Here is a 19,801-nt window from a genome sequence, read left to right on the forward strand (position 1 = left end):
TATGGACCTACTGTTTGACTCAGCATTGAGTGGTATATCCACAACATGCTGCCTTCATACAGAGCAGAAGATATATAGAGATGGCTCACCTCATTCTTCAGATTTCTTGCCAAGAAGTGTTCAGCTACATGGGCTGGAAGCACATTCTCCAGAAGCACACGATTTAGGTTCTCCATGGTTTCAATCTCCTCCCGCTCTTTTTTGAACTTGTTCTTCCACAGGAAGTCTAACCTACAGTAATATTCATTCTGTTACAAGAGGACACAGAGGTAAAGAAACAATAGGCATCTTGTCCTGCTGGAGTACAGGTTTAAGAGACAAAATAAACACAGTACATCACTCCTACAAGGATATTATTTGGCCACTCAAGTACAATTTCAGATCCCTCAGAGGTCAACAACCAGGCACACAGTATGTGGCATATATTTCATTGAATTTATAACTGCTCCCCACTGCCCTCCAAAAAAAGGCCCACAAAAAAAGTCCAGGAATAAACAACAAGTTGCAAGGTGCCCTAACCAATGGAAGATATATGTATATACTTTCAGGCTTTGGTAGAAATTCATCCCACGAATGAAATATTGTTATGGAAACAATTTACAGTTTTGCAACTTAATATGATGTCTAAATTATCTGAAGTGTGGAATTCCACTTACACTAGTAGGCATTTCAGGAAGACCCTAACTTTTACCAACTTTAAGTTATGTTATGCAACCAGTCTGGTAAAAATGAGGTAGTAGAGGAAAGATATTGGAAAGATATTGACATACTTTCAGTTCTTCATGAAACACGTTTTCTCCTTCTAGTACGCATACAGCAAAAGCTTTACTGGTTTTAGAATAACAAGAGAGTTTTAAATTGGAATTTTTTGAAGATTATAAGAAATGGCCCAGTCAGGTGGTTGTTTTCTTTTTGTGTTTCAAAAATGATTATAATACTTTTATCCTTTTCTTCTCTTTGTACCTGAGTTATCATTATATAGAAATGTATAAAATTCCTGGAATATTAGTATTTTTGAATACGCAATTTCATTAAAAACGTATTGAAAAATGAACTAAGTTGCATTTTTCCAGGGCCCTCTGCATTTCTTTTCAATAATGTCCGCACATTGTGGTAAATTCTGTGGCATTATTTCTACATTAAAGACTCCACTGGACTATCTCATTTAAGTTGATATAAATCAAGAGTTATATCAATGTAGTCCAATGGTTTAACACTACTCTGCAGCCTCAATGAAGACTAGGTTATTAACGAGGAGAACATGATTATGATCACAATCTTACATAAAAAAAATAAAAATTCTAGCCATTATTATTAGCAGTCAGTAACTGTTCACATAAAAACATGAGAGTAGTCCTTCTGATTGGATGTTTGCTGCCACAGCTCAAAATGATTCATAGATATTTTGTTGAGATCAACCAAAGACAAGTAGAAAGTTGAAATGAGATGGTATTAAAATGCTTTTTTAAGCTTTCAAAAAGCTATGAAGGTAAAAATTGGTGAAGCAAAAAATCCATCTGCTGAGAAACTCTAAGATGAAAAAATATTACGAGAAAAACCATGCCTTTACTAAACTCATAAAGAGAAATGCAGTCAGGTTTCTTTAAATTGGTTGATAAGTCCTGGGTACTGTTTAGATATTTAATTAAAAATGTACCATATGATGCAAAATACATGCAGCCATTTTTTCAGAATGTCTTTTTTATTCTTATATTAGTATTTATATGTGCAAGTTCCACACACATATGATAAACTTAAATGCCACCAACCATATTCATGCAGCAAGAATCCAATAAACTGTCTTGATGCAGCAAAAATCCAATAAAATACTGGGATGCCAAAATTATTTGCATAAATTGTCAGAAGTAAACTGCAAGTCTGGCATAAAATCAAAATTAGGTATCCATACATTGTACCAACTTTGTATTGAAAACAAAAGGAACTAGATATGCTGAAGTCTTCAAAATTATGTTTATTTTTTAAGACCTAATATTAAACAAATAATTTATTCACTGTTTTATTATTTACTGAAATTTAGGCTGTGAAAAAAATGGTAAAGAGAACTCAGAAATCAGCAAGAAAGCAGAATGCACTCTACAATTTGTTTTGAAATTAAAAATGTCAAGGTGTATTTCAAAATGCGTACTCAGACTTTTACAAACATATAAACACTACCTTAGTTATTTAAAATTGTGGGGTTTTCTTTGTATGATATACTTAATTTAGTAGACAAGTCATTAAAGAACCTGTTCAAACTTTATAGCCTTATATATATATATATATATATAAGCCTTATATACATATATATATGTCATCTGAAAACCAAGATTGCATCCTACTTCACATGTTATCTACAAAACCTTTTTAACATATCACCATGAAAACAGCTCAGAATGGCTCTCATACCGCAGCAGGCACAATATCATGGAGATACAAAAACTTGCCTTCTTCACCTTACTCTATTTTACTTGACAGCAGTTCCCAGCTGGCGTGCATAGAACACCCAGGGAGGGGTGAAGCACACTGCACTCCTCCAGGCACTAGAGAGCAATTGGCTTCCTCCAGGACAAGACACTGCCATGCGTCTGTGCAAGGCAACACCACTGACCTGAACCAGTTGGGGGTAACAAGAACCAATCCATGTCTCATTGCTTGACTGCACAATATATTATCTGTATTTTTAAATTCTAGTGCAACACTAACCTGGGTCTATTTCTAATATTTGCCTCAGAAAGAGGAAACGAACTCAATGAACTTTCTCTCATCATTGCAGTAAAGTCACACAGAAAGTCAAGACAGGCAGCTCATGAGTCTTGCATGCTATCGCATTCAGCACAGGGGCAGAGTGATGGTAGCACTAAAACGGATAAGATCACTGCAAAGAAATTAAGTGGGGGTTTTCATTCAAGTGAGGAAGTTAAGGAGACTCACTCCATCTCACAGCCATTACTTACAGACAGTGAGTCTGAGAAACTGCCTCAGCATGGAGCAGCAGCAGAAGATGCTCCTCAGAGCATATGAATAAATGTTCTGATGTTCTCAGAGCACATGAATAAATTGATCAACAAGAAGTCATCAGCTCTAAAGTAACTGCAGTGAAAAGCTGCTGGTCCGAAACTTGAGGTGGGAAGCCTTATTCAAAACAGCCACAGAGTTGTAGAACTGACAAATGGCAAGGATGTAATGCAGATCTTTGGAAAAGAACTGAGGTGTCAGTGGGAACAATACAGCAAGATACTTTGGAAAAAGCTATGTTAAAGAAAAGAGCTACTTAGACATATTAGCTAAATCTGATATAATGGGGAAGAGTTGATACTGCCTCTGTAAACATGCCTCCAACTCTTCTGTTACAAAGAAGCCAATGGCATGTGAATTGCAGAATCACTGAATGGTTTGGGTTGGAATGGACTTTAAGGATCACCCAATTCCAACCCCATTGTCATGGGCAGGGATGCCACCCACCAGATCAGGTTGCCCAGGGCCACAACCAACCTGGTCTTGAGGCAGCCTGTTCCAGTGCCTCATCACCCTCTGAGTGAAGAATTTCTTCCTAACCTCTAATCTAAATCTCCCCTCTTTTAGTTTAAAACCATTCCCTCTTGTCCTATCATTATCTGCCTGAGTAAAAAGTTGCTCTTCCTCTTCTTAATAAGCTTAAAAAAGTACTGACAGGATGCAATGAGGTCTCCCCAGAGCCTTCTATTCTTCAGGGTGAACATCCCCAGCTCCAGTGAATAGGAGTGAACTTTCAAATAAGTGTTCATTAAGTTCTTCCAGAAAAGACTTTTTAAAAGACTACATTACATAAGAAAAAAATAGTCCTTTCACGGAATAAAAGCTAGCTAAAAAACAGAACAGAGACTACAAATAAACAGTTTTCACAGAATTGGGAAGTTACCATAAACATCTGGGCAATAGAACAGCCAGAGAATTTCAGTGTTTATAAACCTAGTATAATAAATCATTGGAAAAACAAAATATTCACTCAACTCACAGAGTATATAAAGGTATACATAATATTAGGTACAGATGAGAAAAAAAAATTCACATGCTACATCAACATTGGTAATTCAAAATGGGTCATAAGAGAGACTTAATGCTCATCAGGGCTTAAATGTGAGCACACTCCTTATAGAGCCCAGCCTATGCCAACCTGCATTTTCCAGGCAATGCCTGAGCAGGGGTAGAGAGTTTGCACTCTCAATATATAGCCTGCGTGCTGCCAGACTGTTTCAGGAACTCTGATGGCACGCCTGCAGACTGGAATGCGTCATTCGATCTCTGTGCCAGGGAATGGTCCTAACCTACACAGCAATGACCATGGGAAAAAAGCAGTTCTGCTTTCTCCAACTTCACTTCATGCTGCTCATGCCCATCCTATGCTGATTCTCTTGGAACAAGCATGGATGCAGCCACACCATAAAACCAGATCAGGAAATGGATCTGGCTGAAAACCAGGGTTAATTTTTAAGCCAGATCATTTCCCTATTTTGGGCCACTGTACAGTTCTGCAGACAGCTGTGCCAGAACAAATGAGGAGATATAAAGATAAGAATAAGTAGCTGAGGGAAGGACTACGTCTTTCAGTAGGAATGTTGGTTATGCAGCTAAGAGTATTAGTTGAACCTGAGAGTTAAGTTTACTCATATAACGTGTAATGATACACCAGCTCCGCCTCCCTCCATCCCCATTCAGCCAGAGGCACGCTCCCTCTCCTACTTTTGGATCAGCACAGGCATCTGTCTGGCCAGAAGTGAGCACACTCACAGGGCTGGGCTTGCAAGCACTCATTTTTTGTTTAGATGAAATTTCTGGTAACTCACTCTGGAGGCAGAGGAGCACCAGTGCAAGGATAAGGGAAGTGGAAAGAACAGTTTTCATAAGTGGCTATTGTCTTCAGCATTGTTAAAATACGCAGATATTATGAAATGAGAAAGGCAAAGTTATTAACTGCAAGGTCAAAAACATATGAAAGCAAACAGAGAAATGACTTGTATGTTACCCTCTGTGGAAGAAGGGTGCTGGGTTAGGAAAAGGCTCAATCAGAACTATAATGAGAGGAAGACTGCACTTGGCCGTAAAAACATCTCTACTAAATCCATGATTTTTGCTGTTCCTGAGAGCTGGGAACATTATTTCCCAGGTTTCTTTGTCCTTGAGAACACAAGCTGCAACGTCAGAGACTGCTGTCATTTTGTGAAAAATGTTCTTTGACTCAACATTTCTGTTTGCCTAAGTAGATGCTGGTGAGTAATGTCGTACTGGGTTCCTCCAATTTCCATAAATACATTTGAGATGAGATGTCCAATATCTAGGGGAAAAGCATGCAGTATAAATGCCATTCATCATTTCTCCTGAAGGGGAGGTGCAAGAATGGGTAACTATTAATGTGGAAATGTAGCATAAGATTTTGCCAATTGCTGTGAGCACAATTTTTTTGGCTAAGGGAATTTTACTTATTCCTTATGATGAATTTGTGAAGGTTGAAAGGTTGTCTAAAATCTAAGAGGCAACAGGAATAATAGAAAAAAAATCTATCCAAAAGCTTCCTATTTTTCTAATTTAACCAACTGATCTAGAAGATATCTAAAAGATGTTGCCTTTCCTTATAAACACTGGCCCTGTTAAACCTTTATACTATTGCAGAGACAACACAACTGTAGATATTATTAGGACTTCAGAACAGATAGAAAGCTAGAGCTTCAGAACAGATAGAAAGCAACTTTCCATCACTGTCCAAATCAACAGTTTGTCCAGTGAATGTACTTCTTGCCCCTTTTTTAAATAATAATAATAATAAAAAAGCAAGCAAACAAATGAAAAAAAAATAACACAGTAGATTGAAAAGTAGGGTTGAGAAGAACTGAACGGTGGGCAGCTGAATGCCAGAGGTTATGGCCCATGCCAGAAGCAGCAGAGAAACTGCTCGTCAGGAATTCCCTCCTCTAATCCTACTTCTTTTCACAGTAGGATTAGGACATGGATTTGGCAAAGATCCTGGCAAAACAGGAGGAACAGGAAGGAAAATCAGGCTATTTGCTGGAAGGAGAGGCTTCCTCTGTCTCTGTTCTTATCTTCTTACTACCAGTCAGTGTCACTAGCAGTAACTTAAAATGGCAGATCTTAGGTCAGGTATGTATTTAAACTAGTTCATAATATTTTCTAGTTATCATTTAGACTTTGCTTGAGAATATTTGAAAACACAGGGTTTTTTCCTCCTTCTTTATAAGGGAGAATAAATTAATTTAAAAATAAAAGGCAACAGACTGAAGAGCCATGAGCAAGCAGTATCATGATGAAGATCCTGAACCTATAGCTCTGAAAACAAAGATGTTTGACATTAGAGGCTCATTTCTCAATAGGCGTGACAGTCAGAGAACAACATGCCCACATTGCTGCAGCATGCAAAACAGGAACCTTCTTATTGATGTGACTCTGCCCACAAAAAAATGCTCTCTTTGCTTACTGAAGATGATGCTCCTTTTCTATTTTTTCTTGATGTTGCGCCCAACCCCTTTATTTGACACCTTGGCTGACAGGGACTCCCTGGTGCGATGAGTCATTTAGCCCTGTTTCCAACTGGAAGTAGCTGTGTTGCAGCCCTTCTCTTTGCTATTATCATCAAATGAGCCAATTCCAGTACGGTGCTGGTAGTAAGGTTGATGATGATTTTTATTGAAACTCAAGAATGTTCCCCTACAGCAAAAACTGGAGAAGCTGCCAGAGAGGAATTTTTTATCTAGTAACCTGGAGGGCCAGCTTGGCAATTTAAATGACAGTCATTGTGTTCCGTGGAATTGTAATGTAAATGAGTGATTTAAGGACAGTATGACACAAGATCCTTCCCAAGGATCCTACTGCAGGCTATGGCTGTGCAGGCTGCTCTTGAGACCTCACATGGATTGCCTCTTTTATCTCAGAGCCATGTCTTGTGCGCTATCTCACTCCTGGCATGATGAGCTTCTAGCCGCGGATCACAGACAGGCCGGAGGACCTGGAAAGAAAACTGCCCTGACCCCTACTCTCAAATATAAGGGTATAAGACCACCCACACCATGTTGGTACTGGAAGAAGCACAACTGGGTAATGAAAAGAGGAGTTTCCTGTCAGTTAATAGTTTCAGTATAACTGTGGCCTCAGTATGTGGTACACTTCTGTGTGCATGCTACACTGTTTCTGTGTCTGCCTCAAACAGTAATAACTGTGAAGAAAATAGCTTGTAATTAAGCAACTAGGGAGACAGCAGATGGATGCAGACAGATGGGAGCACACTAGGAAGCTATGAGACAATATTGGTCAGCATGACAAGCAATAGTCACAGTGCACTATCAGTATAACGCCTACAGTCTCCACGACAGCTATTGTGGCGTTACTGGTGAGTTGTAGGGATATATTGGAAGACATTAAAGGAAATGATAGCATTTTAGATGCTTCTGACACTCCTTTGCAAGGGTGTGGGGCAAAAAGGAATAAAGGTGCTTGTCAGAAAACCTAAAAAATCCCCGAGAAGGTGGGAAGCTGCATGTGGAGGTGATATTGTGTCTACTGATGCAGATGAAAAGAACTGAGCATCTTACCTGTCTACCCAAAACCAGTAATGTGACGAAGAATATAAACAAAGAAACTGAGCCCATTGTCTTCAGATCTTTTAGTACTCCAGGCCTATAAGATGAAAACATAAGTAAAGCAAGCTGCTCAGAAGTTAAAATAAAATTACTTTAGCACAAGAATATTGAAAAGACTGCAATTTATGCCACTTTCTGGTATGGAAATTAGGACCATTTAAATATGATATTCTTTACTACCTGATAAAATATTATTTTTATAATGAAACTTTAATTCTTCTACATTCTGTGCAAATGTGTCCACATTTTGAAGTCCACTACTACGACGAGGATTTATTAAAAATAATATCCTTCTTTGCTAACAAGTGGAGAGCATTTGCCGCTTATTCTACACAGGCAGATTAAAAAGAGATTTTTTGTGTAATACAATACTTCCATAATGGAAAGTTTCACCTTGGATCCAAAGAACGTGAACAAATGGAAACTGAGGCAACTAACTTCCAAGATAACTTTTCAACTCAGAATTACAGAAGGCACAAGCTAGATCTTATATAGAGTTTATTAAAAATTCTGCTTTGGGAAAAGACACTGGAAGTAATGGGAAACAGTTTGCACTAGCACTCCGATACTGATGCCACTGAAAGAAGAACCTTGGTGAGAGATTTAGGAAGGAAAAACCAATAGACACACAAGCTTAACTGGCAAAATCAAGGCTGCCAGAAGCACATAAATGTAATCTGTCACATGGTTCTCCATTCCGTCACACAGATATCTTTCCCACTAAGGCAATAGAAATGTAAAGACCTCTTTCTGTTCATTTAATCTTTATACTAAAACTCAAGGAAAACATATGCTTTTTGTTATTTCAGATCTCTTTCCACGGATGTCCTAAAGATCTGGCACAGTTAGAACAGAGGAAAAATGATAATGAAATTCTACGCTGAATACGCAGACTTTCTGTTGTGGCATACGCACTGTTTGCTTACATAAGCGAATCACCTCTTTGTTTTAAAGATGCGGTAGAAACTGCATGTGTCAAAAAAATCTTTTACACAGCAATAAATCTAATTAGAGTCATAATTTTGGTCTTCCATAGTATCACCTATAACAAAGACTTCAGAAGCCTCACTGAAAATTTACCATATGAATTTACATGTGCAGCAAAAAAGCATACAAACTATAGGTTTACTTTTTCTTTTTCAACAGCAAAGACTGCATTTCTAAAGTAATAAGACAATATATTAGTTCTGAAAAAGTTGATTTCCTTTGGCTTGCAGCAAGTATGCTTTAAGAGCCTTAACAACATTCAAACCCTCATCTCCCTAATACCCTTTCCTACAAAGAAGCAAATTAATCCATACTGTACTTCCTATAGTATGTGATATATGCACCTTGCCCAGACTTGTTTATTTTATTCTAATGCTCTTGGGCAAAACATAAAATCATGTATTAACGGCAACACAATAATGATTTTAGATTGTGACTTGTACAATATATAGCCAAATACATAGAAGAAAAATTGTTCTATAACATAAGAACTTCCATTGCTGATATTTCATTTACATTCATTTCCAAAGGACTGGAATCATCAACCTACCTTTTTAGAGGTGCCATTGCGTACATAAATTTGCTGTAGTCATCCAGCATGGGCCCATGAGTGTGCAGAAGGATAACGTTGTAGCCCACCAATGCAATCAACATTATCACCATTTTCAACTCATAATTTATCCTCAGGAAAACGGAACAGGAAATGAGCCCTAATATGCAGCTGTATATAAAATACTGGCAAAGGAAAATCAAGTGGTAAATATTTAAAATTGGCTGTTGAGAAGGCAATCACACATAATGAAGTGCCTAGACTAGTTTAAAAAATATATTAACTGACCACTTAAGCATGGTAGCTATCACAATGTGTAAATAATCATAGTACATGGGACATTATGGTTTACAGACGGTCAATAACAATCAGATACTGGTATTTCATAAAATAGACCCCTTTTCTCATTAGGCTCGAATTCACCCTAAACTCAGGAGAATCCAGATTATGCTCCTCATTTATGCTTACTAGTTTTTGCTCTTTGTCATTTTTGATTTATTCATCTGTGTATCAGTAAGCGTCTGTGTGTGGGACACCACTGCTGGTGTGGAAGTCTCCTGCAAGAAGCTACTGCCAGCATAATGACAGATTTACTCCTGTGCCTCTGTATGGTTTTCACTCGTGCTTGAATACAGTAATTACCCTCTATGTATTGCTGAGCATACGGGAAGATCAAAGTCAAAATGCTTGAAAATCTATAAACAATTTAATTGCCTATTTTTGCAGTATTTGTAAACTGTTGCAATACACACATGTTATGAACTTCACAGATACGCAATTTTACAAACTCTTGAAATATGATTAAGAAATGAAGAATATAGGGTGACTAACATGGCCTATGAATAATATATCTGTTAAAAAATCTTTATGTCAAATCCTCTTGATTTATGACTACTTAAGGATACATTCAATTGTTAAAAAAAGCCTTTTTTTTCCTATGTCATATTTATCAAAAAAAAATATGCATGGTTGAAGTTGCATTCCTGGAAAAAGAAGATTTTCTCTTGATACTCTCTGGAAATGGATTACAGCATCAAAATCAATGCTAAAACAGAAATAATACAGTCCCACTAGAATCATTATCTTGGTCCTTAACATAGAGCACACCTTTGCCAAAGACTGTTCCTGAAAATTACAGTCCTGCATCTTGTAAGGAAATTATCTTTTCTTAAACTACAAAGCATTCTATTTCTAGATACATTATTTTCAGACTACTGTTGATTTGTTGATGGCAGTACTTTTGACATAACCTGAATCACTGTATACTAATTTTGGAGGATCACTGAGAGTAATTTTCTCAGTGCCTATCAGACAGAATTGATCCTCCCTATAAATCTTTGCTGTTACTATAATTTCCTTGCAGATATGCTTGAAGTAAGAAATAGAAAGAACTGTTCTTCAGAAACAAGAAAAATAAAATTTCTCCTATGGTTGTGTTCCACAGGAGGTCACACTATTTTTTCAGAATTTAGCATTTTATAAAAGTACTAGCATCCATTTTATATTCTATATGGCAACCAACTTGTGAAACTACTTTGCTATCGAAAAAAAGCAAACAAAAGGCAGTCTCAAACAGTTTAACAAGGACCAAGAAATTTAGTATTCCAAATGGAATAAAGTCCCTCTTAGTGTTCCATAGAAATACATAGACCAGAATGAAAATTTCAGTCAAGATTTCAGATGTGGGTAGATTGGACGATAGAACAGTGGCACAGACATACGCCGACTCTGATATTGTGTATTGCAATGCAAGACTGGAGTAACCACCAAACCCCATGCAACGCCACAGGCTTGGGGCTTCAGAGGAAAAGGATCTGGGGGTGTTGGTTGACACTCGCCTGAACATGAGCCGGCAGTGTGCCCAGGTGGCCAAGAAGGCCAACGGCATCCTGGCTTGTATCAGGAATAGCGTAGCCAGCAGGACCAGGGAGGTGATCGTTCACCTGTACTCAGCTCTGGTAAGGCCGCACCTCGAGTACTTTGGGCCCCTCACTACAAGAAGGACATCGAGGCCCTGAAGCGTGTCCAGAGAAGGACAACGAAGCTGGTGAAGGACCTGGAACACAAGTCCTGTGAGGAGCGGCTGAGGGAGCTGGGGTTGTTTAGTCTGGAGAAGAGGCTCAGGGGAGACCTTATTGCTCTTTACAACCACCTGAAAGGAAGGTGTGGGGAGCTGGGGGCCAACCTCTTCTCACAGGTAACTAGTGATAGGACTAGAGGGAATGGCCTCGAGTTGTGCCAGGGGAGGTTCAGGTTTTCTGAGAAAAGTTGTTTTAGGGTGTAGAGGAGGAAGAGAATAAATCAATTTGCTTCCAAATGAACTATATGCTAGTGGGGCTGAAATAATTCAAAAATCTGTTATTCACTAATTTTAGATTATGTCATCAATTGATCTGTCAGCTCCACTATTATAAATCACAGAATGTTTATCTACATGAGTAATGCTTAAAGGTAAGACAGATAAAAGGGGCTGATATCCAATTTAAGAAAACAAGCATTCAATATCTCATTCAGTAAAGTGAGAAGAATTTTATTTTCAGGTTTTTAGAAAACTTTCTAAGGATAAAAAGTAGTAACTCAGAAGGAGTTTGCAGCTTTTTCAAGCTAGAACTTAGTAGCTCTGCAATGCCTTAGGATGAAAACAATGTGCATATGAGAGCTGTTTAATCAACAAAACAAAGGAAAAAGAATTTAAAATACTTTCGCCAATCTAAACTTTTAATTATTATCAGAAATGACATTTTAAAATAATTGTTGTGCCGATTTATCAAAGACAAAGTTTCTGTGATGAAAGAATGCATTTTAATAGTTTCAAACTTATAAATCATTAATTGTTCTAAATGTGCTAGTCATAGGAAGAGCTGACAAGCATCTTAGTTAAAGATGAAAACACAGGAAAAAGTCACACTAAGATTTTTTTAAGGTTGAATCTAAAAATAAATACAATTCATGAAAAATGTATCATCCAGATGCTTGTTGGAGAACTTAATAATAACAAAGAAAACACTATCTTTCAAGTAAGATAAAAAGGGGACCCAAGAACTGGCTAATTAAACAAAACAAAACAAAACACAAATATAAATATGCATAGGAACAATTTATTTCTAAGTGCTTATGAGTATGTCCATATGTAGAGGCTGGGAGAAGGACTGCATCATCTCTTTGACAGCAAGGAAAACTTCATGTCAGGGCCAAGAGGGAACATAGGCATATCAGTACCAAGTTTAGTCTACTTAACTTGAAAATGAGAAATAGAAACCCGTGCTCTACTGTCACGTTATCAAAGAGATGCTGGAAGTTTGCAAGTGCTACGGTTAGCTCAATTTTATTTTTTTATTTTTTCCAGAAGAGTTCTATACCTGATTAACATCTTGCTTTGGGGTGTGTCTAGGAGTGTTTATCTTGACACAGTTAATAGTTATTTCATGTAACCTGGTCTGGTGGGAGGTGTCCCTGCCCATAGCAGGGGGCTTGGAACTGGGTGATCTTTAAGATCCCTTCCAACCCAAACCATTCTGTGATTCTGGGATTCTGTAACTATATGGAAACCAGCACACACCATCGTGGTACTGATGCCACCAGTTCTACATAGAGACAAAATAACTTCCCTTCTCCTCTTGCTGCCTCATGCTTTTTCATCCAAAGCCTGCTGACCTATTTTGGCACAGTATGTAACTTGTTATGTTCAGTTGCAGGTCTTTTGTAATCCTTCTAAGAATCGTTACTTTGTAGGATACGGGTCCCATTTTTGTAGGAATGTCCTCCCTCCTCTTGCATGTGTCACCATGCTTTTGTTCACACTAAGACATCTTATTAAATCAGTTCAGATCTTTTTATACAGTTTATGTGGTGGTATATGAGTGCTGTATTTCCTCCCACCCACCCTGCCTCTTAATCAAATACACAATAATGACAGAAGTCTGCTGATCAGAGATTTCAATTTTACCATCAGGTGAACAATGAAAATGCTGAGTATTTTCAGGCCTACCACTGTTGCTTGTGAAACATGTCTCCAGGCCAACCTTGTTCTCTCACTGACCGGCATTTGGACCTCACTCAGTGCACAGTCTGTTTTACAGTCACTGCGTGTTCTCATGACATCTCACAACACCTTTTGGTTAGGATGACTGAGCTACAGTTCTTATCAGGCTGTTTCCTGAATTTTAACCTGACATTCACTAAAACACCTGTTTTCAGAAGTACTAATCACCTCTACCTTCCCACTTCCTTTCAAGGCAGTTGCAGGTGACTGAAAATAAAACAAGCTTTTGAAGCAGTCTTAAGAAGCGGTTGGCATTTAACTTCCAACAGATCCAGTGACATTCAACTTAGAATAATGGTTGTAAACAAAGAAATCTAAAACGAACTTACCGGTAGGAAAAAACAGTTGTTTTGTATACACCACCGTGTCTGATTACTCAAATTAGGAAAAGTTGTATTTGATGAATTAAGAACTGGGGGAAAAGCTTTCACAGCATTATCCAGGAAAAACTAGAACGAAACAACATGTAATCCATTAGCTTGTCAGCTGGTTAAGGTCAAAATAGAGAAGAGGAATGGAGAAGTGGAAAAAGCCTTGCCAGTAATTATTTAACTTTGGTATTTTGCTGCAAATTGAAATAGTAAAGGGAAAATGACATCACTTTGATTACATGTTCCTGCATGCTTCAGACAAAAACAACTTTGTTAACCTCCACAAGACACATTTGAATAAAAGACAAAAAGCTCTTTGTTATGTTATCTTCATATATCAGAAGCTCACACATGAAAGAGACAATGATAAAATAAATTCAATATGAATAATTTCTGGTTTTACCTCAGCTGAACCTCCTATTTAAATATAGGAAGAAATAAATAAAGAATAAAAAGTCTTTATTAAAGTTGATTTACACAGGTTTAATCGTCATAATAATCATGACAACAAAATTGGTACAAGTCTTACTGAAACAGATGGGACAAACCAGTATCTCCTAAAGCATTAGATTCTGCAAGCTGATCTCACAAGTAACCACCATTATGCAGTACCCCTTGATGTACTCTTGAAGTGAGCTCTCAATGAGTTATATTTCTCTGACAACACTAATTTAACTGCTTTGAACCTCACCACATAAACCAAATCAAAGTTTAACATCTTCATTTTATTTATGACCAATTCCTACATCCTTGTTCTTGTACTAATCTCACCCTTTAGCTTCCAAATAGCTCCTTTATTTCAGCCTTCATTATGCTCAGTAATCTATGCTTTTCCATTTTTTTCCAAGAAAACATGCTCTTCATTCCCCTGATCATTCTGGTAGTCACCATCTGTACATACCTCTTTCAATTTAACCTTCTGGGTGACCAAAACTGCAAACACACTTCCCAGATTTTGAGTACTGCAATAACACTAATTCTGCAGAAAATATGTTTTCATACATCCTAGAGAAACAAATTCCTTGCTTAGCGCTATAAAAAATTGTAGATAAAAACATCTACATTGACATAATCACAAAAACTAACATCATCCTCAGCAAACATGAGGTAGTACTCCTCCACTCAAGTAAATTTCATTTATACTTACCATGATTTAAGAGCGGTCACATGGATGGTTATTGTGATTCAGTTGAGTTGACATTAAATTCACATAACTAATCAAAATACTCAACTTACTGCATGTCCATTTGATGAGCCTACAACTTACATCAGAATTTCTTGTTCCTAGTCTGTCGGACCAACCATAATCTTGCACTCTGTACTACTGAATTTCATCCTAGTTCTTTTATCTCAACTCTTCAGCCAACTTCTTCCTTTCTAAAATCTCAGACCTTCCTTCACAGACATTGCCTGCCACCTTAATCCTATCAGCAAATGCCACTGTCACTCTCATACACTGTATATGAAAATCCACACCTGGCTGACCATTGCAGAGCTTCACGGGTTGCCTCCCTCTCACCTGTTGTTCTCTGCATATAGCTGTTTTGTAATCCACCTCTGAATTCTTTCCCCATCCCCATTTTCTGCAGTTTACCTGCTGTACCAGAGGAAAACTGCTCAATTCACTCAGATTAATCCATTCTGCATCAAAATGGTTATTGATTTACTAACTAACACCAGATTGAGTCAGCCACAGCTCTGTATAGCCGAGTCTTGAAAACTTCCAAGGATACAGACTCCACAATCTCCCTTGGCAACATGTGCCTGCCCTGTACTACATGCGGTGACTTTTTTTTTTGTTTTCAAAGACCATCCAACCTCCCAAGCCACCACCTGCAGTCAGCACTCCTTGCTATGTTTTGTCGTGCTTATTGAGAAGAGTTGGAAACCTTTCTCTCTGAAACACCCCTTCCACAGATGCAGGACCAGCTGTGCACCAGAGGAGGTAATCGATATGCCAGCTGTTATGAAGTCTTCTTTACAAGAAACTGGCACTCCCTCCGGAGTACCTTGCAGAATGGGCTCACCTTCAACTGTACAGTCACGCTTTCAGGTCATCTTCCTTCACTAGCATGCTTCTCTGTCTGTTTATGTGTAACTACACATAATTAACCAGTAGAGAACTATTCATTCAGGTACAGTAACAGTAATATAGCAGACAAAACACAAAAAATGTTAATAAACACCTACAAATTCTGAAATGTTCTTCTTTAACTAATCCCAAGGAGCTCTAGCACATGGCGTTAGTTGTATGCACATCTACCCCTTCTCACAAGATGAGTGGGTTAAATGCACACTTGCTCTTATGGGAGCATGGGGCACTCTACATGCAAACCCCTCCTGTAGGGAGATGTGGGTGCTACAGCTTTACGTGTAGCTGCTCTCCACAATCTACTGATATGCATGAGGGTGACAAAGTACCCCACAAGTTCATGAATACAGACATACCCGAGGTGTGGGTAAGAAGGGTGACTTCTAGCGGTGTCAAACCAGGTTTTGATTGCTGCTGTTTCCACTCCAAGAATTCTCACGCTTCTCCTCTACTTGTGTTCAGCCTAATTCCTTCTTTAGTTCAAAATTCCTTCTGAAGCCCTGTGGTTACTGTTTAACCCAGCTGATGCTGGTCATCCTCTTTAACATGAACAGTTTTGGGCAAAGGTCCTACAGACTGCTCTAAGTATTTAATCCCTTTCCTCACCTCCAACTATTTACATAGACATCCTCATCTTAATAGGTGCCCTTACCCAGGTAACATGCCAAGGGTGGACAATGACTCCTGCTAATAGTGCATTTAACTTTTTTTGCAAACATGAAATAATTGCATTTAGTTTCAGAATCCTGTCCCAGGCATGCCCACAGAGCAAAAGATTACACATCATGAGGATCTGCAACATAATCATATTATATATACATAAATGTGTGTGCATATATATATAAATATATTGATTTCTATTAAGGCATTTTAATCTTGTTTTGAGCTTTGGTACAGGGCATTTCTGACCTATAAATGTATACACAGAATGCGATATGAAAGGTGGTGTATATATAAATACATAAATAAGCATAGAGAGGAATAAAAAGGATATGAAAGCATTGTCTTCTCCCATGAGCCAAACAACACTTATTTCTGAATGATGTGTTTGTACTTGTCTTTCTCGTCTCTCATCAGTTACCTACATCTGCTATCACGCTTTGGAGATATACATTGTTCTTCAACATAGTATTTTTTTGTAAGAGACAGCTCAGTCCTACTAAGCAGTCACACCTACTCAAATGACTCAAATGAAAGCAAAATTTTTTATGATACAAGTGTTTGCCAGGGAACATCTGAGCACACTACCATTAAATTCTCATTTTAACTTCAATATTCTAGCAGCTTTTTCTTCTCTTGTGTTTGTATAATCTTCAGTCTTCAGTTGTGAATTTTTTGTCTCACATGATGAAAATACCTGCTGTGCTGCTATGTCTTTCAATAGGAACCATGTGGTAAAAGATCCTCCCCTGATCACAGGATAAGCATGTTAGTGCATCTCTCTTGTTATCTGACCAGGAATCTGCACAAGATTAACACATTCATCTTCTTACTAAAAACAAAGTCAACTTTTTCACCAAGGTACTTTAAACATTTCTGCATAATCCACAAGGCACCAGAACCAAGGCTTCCCAACGAATGTGGTCTGATAACCTGTAAACATGGCCAAGTTGAATGGGTTGTATCTCACCTTACTAAGCAAGTGGACTTACTGATTTCCAGGTTAAGGTGCATAAAATAGCATCCTATTAAGAAGAAGGAAAGGTGGCAGAATTTAGTATTAAAGTGCACTAATCAAAACACACTCTAAATTAAACAATTATGGAATAAAAAGTAAGATGTGTAAACTTTTAAGAGTTACTACGTGAATGGGTTAGCCCTGTGACAGGTGGGCAGGAGGGAGAGAGGTGGGAAAAGAGTCCTCCATTGACCTACTGAATCGTATGGTGAAGAACTTGCAAAATTAATTGATCTGAGTATCTACCACAGTTAGTCCAACTGTGGTCACAAACCTGCAGTCGCATGATGTCATGCAGCATCCATCTGTGAGGACAAATGCTACAATCAGTTTCTGTGCAAATCAGAACTCTAAGAAATGTGGTTTTGCACGCCAGCAAGAAACCACACAGAACAAAGGTAAGCTGTGCATGAAGGAGCTGCTCCAGGATCAGCAGTTCCAGAGCAGAGATGTGCTTAATCAACTGAAACACTTAAGCAGCAAAAAAACAAAGGTCTGAGACAGCACATCTAAATTTACAGCTTAAGTTTAATTTGACCCCATCACTATTTTCTCTTCTTTATTAAACAAAATTACACTGGAAATGGACATGTGAAAACTATAAAGAAAAGTATAAAAAGATCTTTGTCACTCTCCCTCTCTCTCCCCACTAAGTCCTCGCCTCATATGAATATACAGCTCTATTTTAAATTAATTTTCTGCCATTACAGAAGAGCTATGCAATTTTCTCAACATACAATGGTCTACAGCTTTTATAATACTGTTGTAAAGAAAGTCCATGTCTATTCTCTTGTTCAGCAAAAGATATAGTGAGAAGAGTATACTTTTAAAGTATGGCAGAAGCATTCATGCCTGGTATTACTGGTTGAACTAGAGGATTTGTGTTTTCCTTAAAACAAAACAATGAAGCAATGATGCAGCATCATTCTTTTGTTTGAAGCTCTGAGGCAAACCTGCAGGACTTCTCTTGTTCATTTCTTCTTTTTCTGCCAACTCTACAAATATCCATGTGGCTTGAGAGAACTTTCTGCTCAAAACATGTATCGCCACTTCATTTGAAAATGTCAGTTGGTCCAACAGCTGAGTCCCCAGGTCCCCACAGGAATGGCAAAAGAATAATGTGGAGAATCACAAATTCTGGTAGCATTCCTCTTCTTCATGAACTTATAAGCAGGAGCTTTAGGAGAGTCTGGAATGCTAATTACTTAATGAAGTTGTTCCATAATTTCATTTCATTTCATAAAAAGCTCGTGTCAAGAAAAGAAGGCATACCTATTTAAGTATCTGTGTACTCAGGTCCCAGCCTCCATATAGAGGCACTTGCAAGCAACTGCCTTCTTCAAAGGTCCCAGGAGCATTCCATAAGAGAGGCAAGGAGCCTGCTGGGCCTTTACAGACTCAGATACCATCAGGTGTGGTGTTTTCTCTTTATGTCAGTTCATCTGTGGAGCGAATGACTGTGTAACAGCATGCCTCTGTCTCTCCCCACACAGTTGCAAGACACCAGAACTGCTGTATCTCTGCTAGTCCAGTGTGCCTAGACTGATACTGATTTTTTAAAAGTTCTTGAATTCTTCCTATAATGTGGAATGGCTTTGTGGTGGAGCCCTGCATGTACCACTTAAATGACAACTCCAGCTGGGCATTACCTTTTCTCCCTACAGGTCAGGTCAAGCTCTAGGCCATGTCCATTTATTCTTTAAAGAAATACATTAGGCACCCTCCAAAATAAGGTCTCCAATGTGTTAGGCACTGGAGGGACATGTAATCAGAATGCATCTGCCAGAAGACCTTGCTTATTTAAAATATAGCACTGAGCAAGATCAGCAACTGTATTAACAGAGTTAGCTACACTAAAAGGAAGGTGTATTAACGAAACCAACTTTTTACTATGAGCATAGAAGCGAATTTGTTCAATTATCTGTCATTGTTAAAACACAGCCATGAGTAGAGGGAAAACAATATGCGGCCAATGCTTGCTCCCGTGCTTACAGACATACATTAAACAATGGAGCAAAAATACTCAAACCGTCGATCTTGTATTTCTAAAGACCTGTTTTTTTTAAGACAAAATACTCCAGTAGTTCAAAATTTACTGGATGAAAGACAGAAAAGCAAGTAACATCCTGACTCTTCAATCTCGTAGTTAGGGGACAGTATAGCCCTGAGATTCTGTTGCTGTGCCACGAATCATTCATGCATTTGCTGCAGAAGTCACTGAAACAAAATGCTCTTCCATGGCTCTTTCAGCAAGCCACATTCCCCCAGATCACACAAACGGCAGAGTGTGATGAGGCACAATCATTTGATGTATCGTCTACAGCCATGCATTCAGCTTCCACAAATCGACCCACTGAAGTCGCACAGTCCTGCTGTTGCTCTGCGATGTCTGGATTGTTCCCTGCAATATATTTCCTCATGTTCTCTGTAATGCAGGTCAACATTGCAAACAGAGT

General features: G+C 38.3%; 1 protein-coding gene across 3 annotated transcripts in view; it reads right to left on the reverse strand.

Moving 5' to 3' along the window:
* The window catches only part of ADCY2 (adenylate cyclase 2), a 210,926-nt gene that overhangs the window by 18,986 nt on the left and 172,139 nt on the right, over window positions 1-19,801 (reverse strand). For all 3 annotated transcript variants that reach the window (XM_040548261.1, XM_040548259.1, XM_040548260.1), the window contains exons 17-20: window positions 13,534-13,653; window positions 9,163-9,347; window positions 7,578-7,662; window positions 90-248 (exon numbers count right to left, since the gene is read on the reverse strand). In XM_040548261.1, the coding sequence (XP_040404195.1) occupies window positions 90-248; window positions 7,578-7,662; window positions 9,163-9,347; window positions 13,534-13,653 (549 nt within the window). The remainder of the gene's footprint in view (window positions 1-89; window positions 249-7,577; window positions 7,663-9,162; window positions 9,348-13,533; window positions 13,654-19,801) is intronic.

This window comes from Cygnus olor, chromosome 2 (genome assembly GCF_009769625.2).
Source record: "Cygnus olor isolate bCygOlo1 chromosome 2, bCygOlo1.pri.v2, whole genome shotgun sequence".
NCBI lineage: Eukaryota > Metazoa > Chordata > Aves > Anseriformes > Anatidae > Cygnus > Cygnus olor.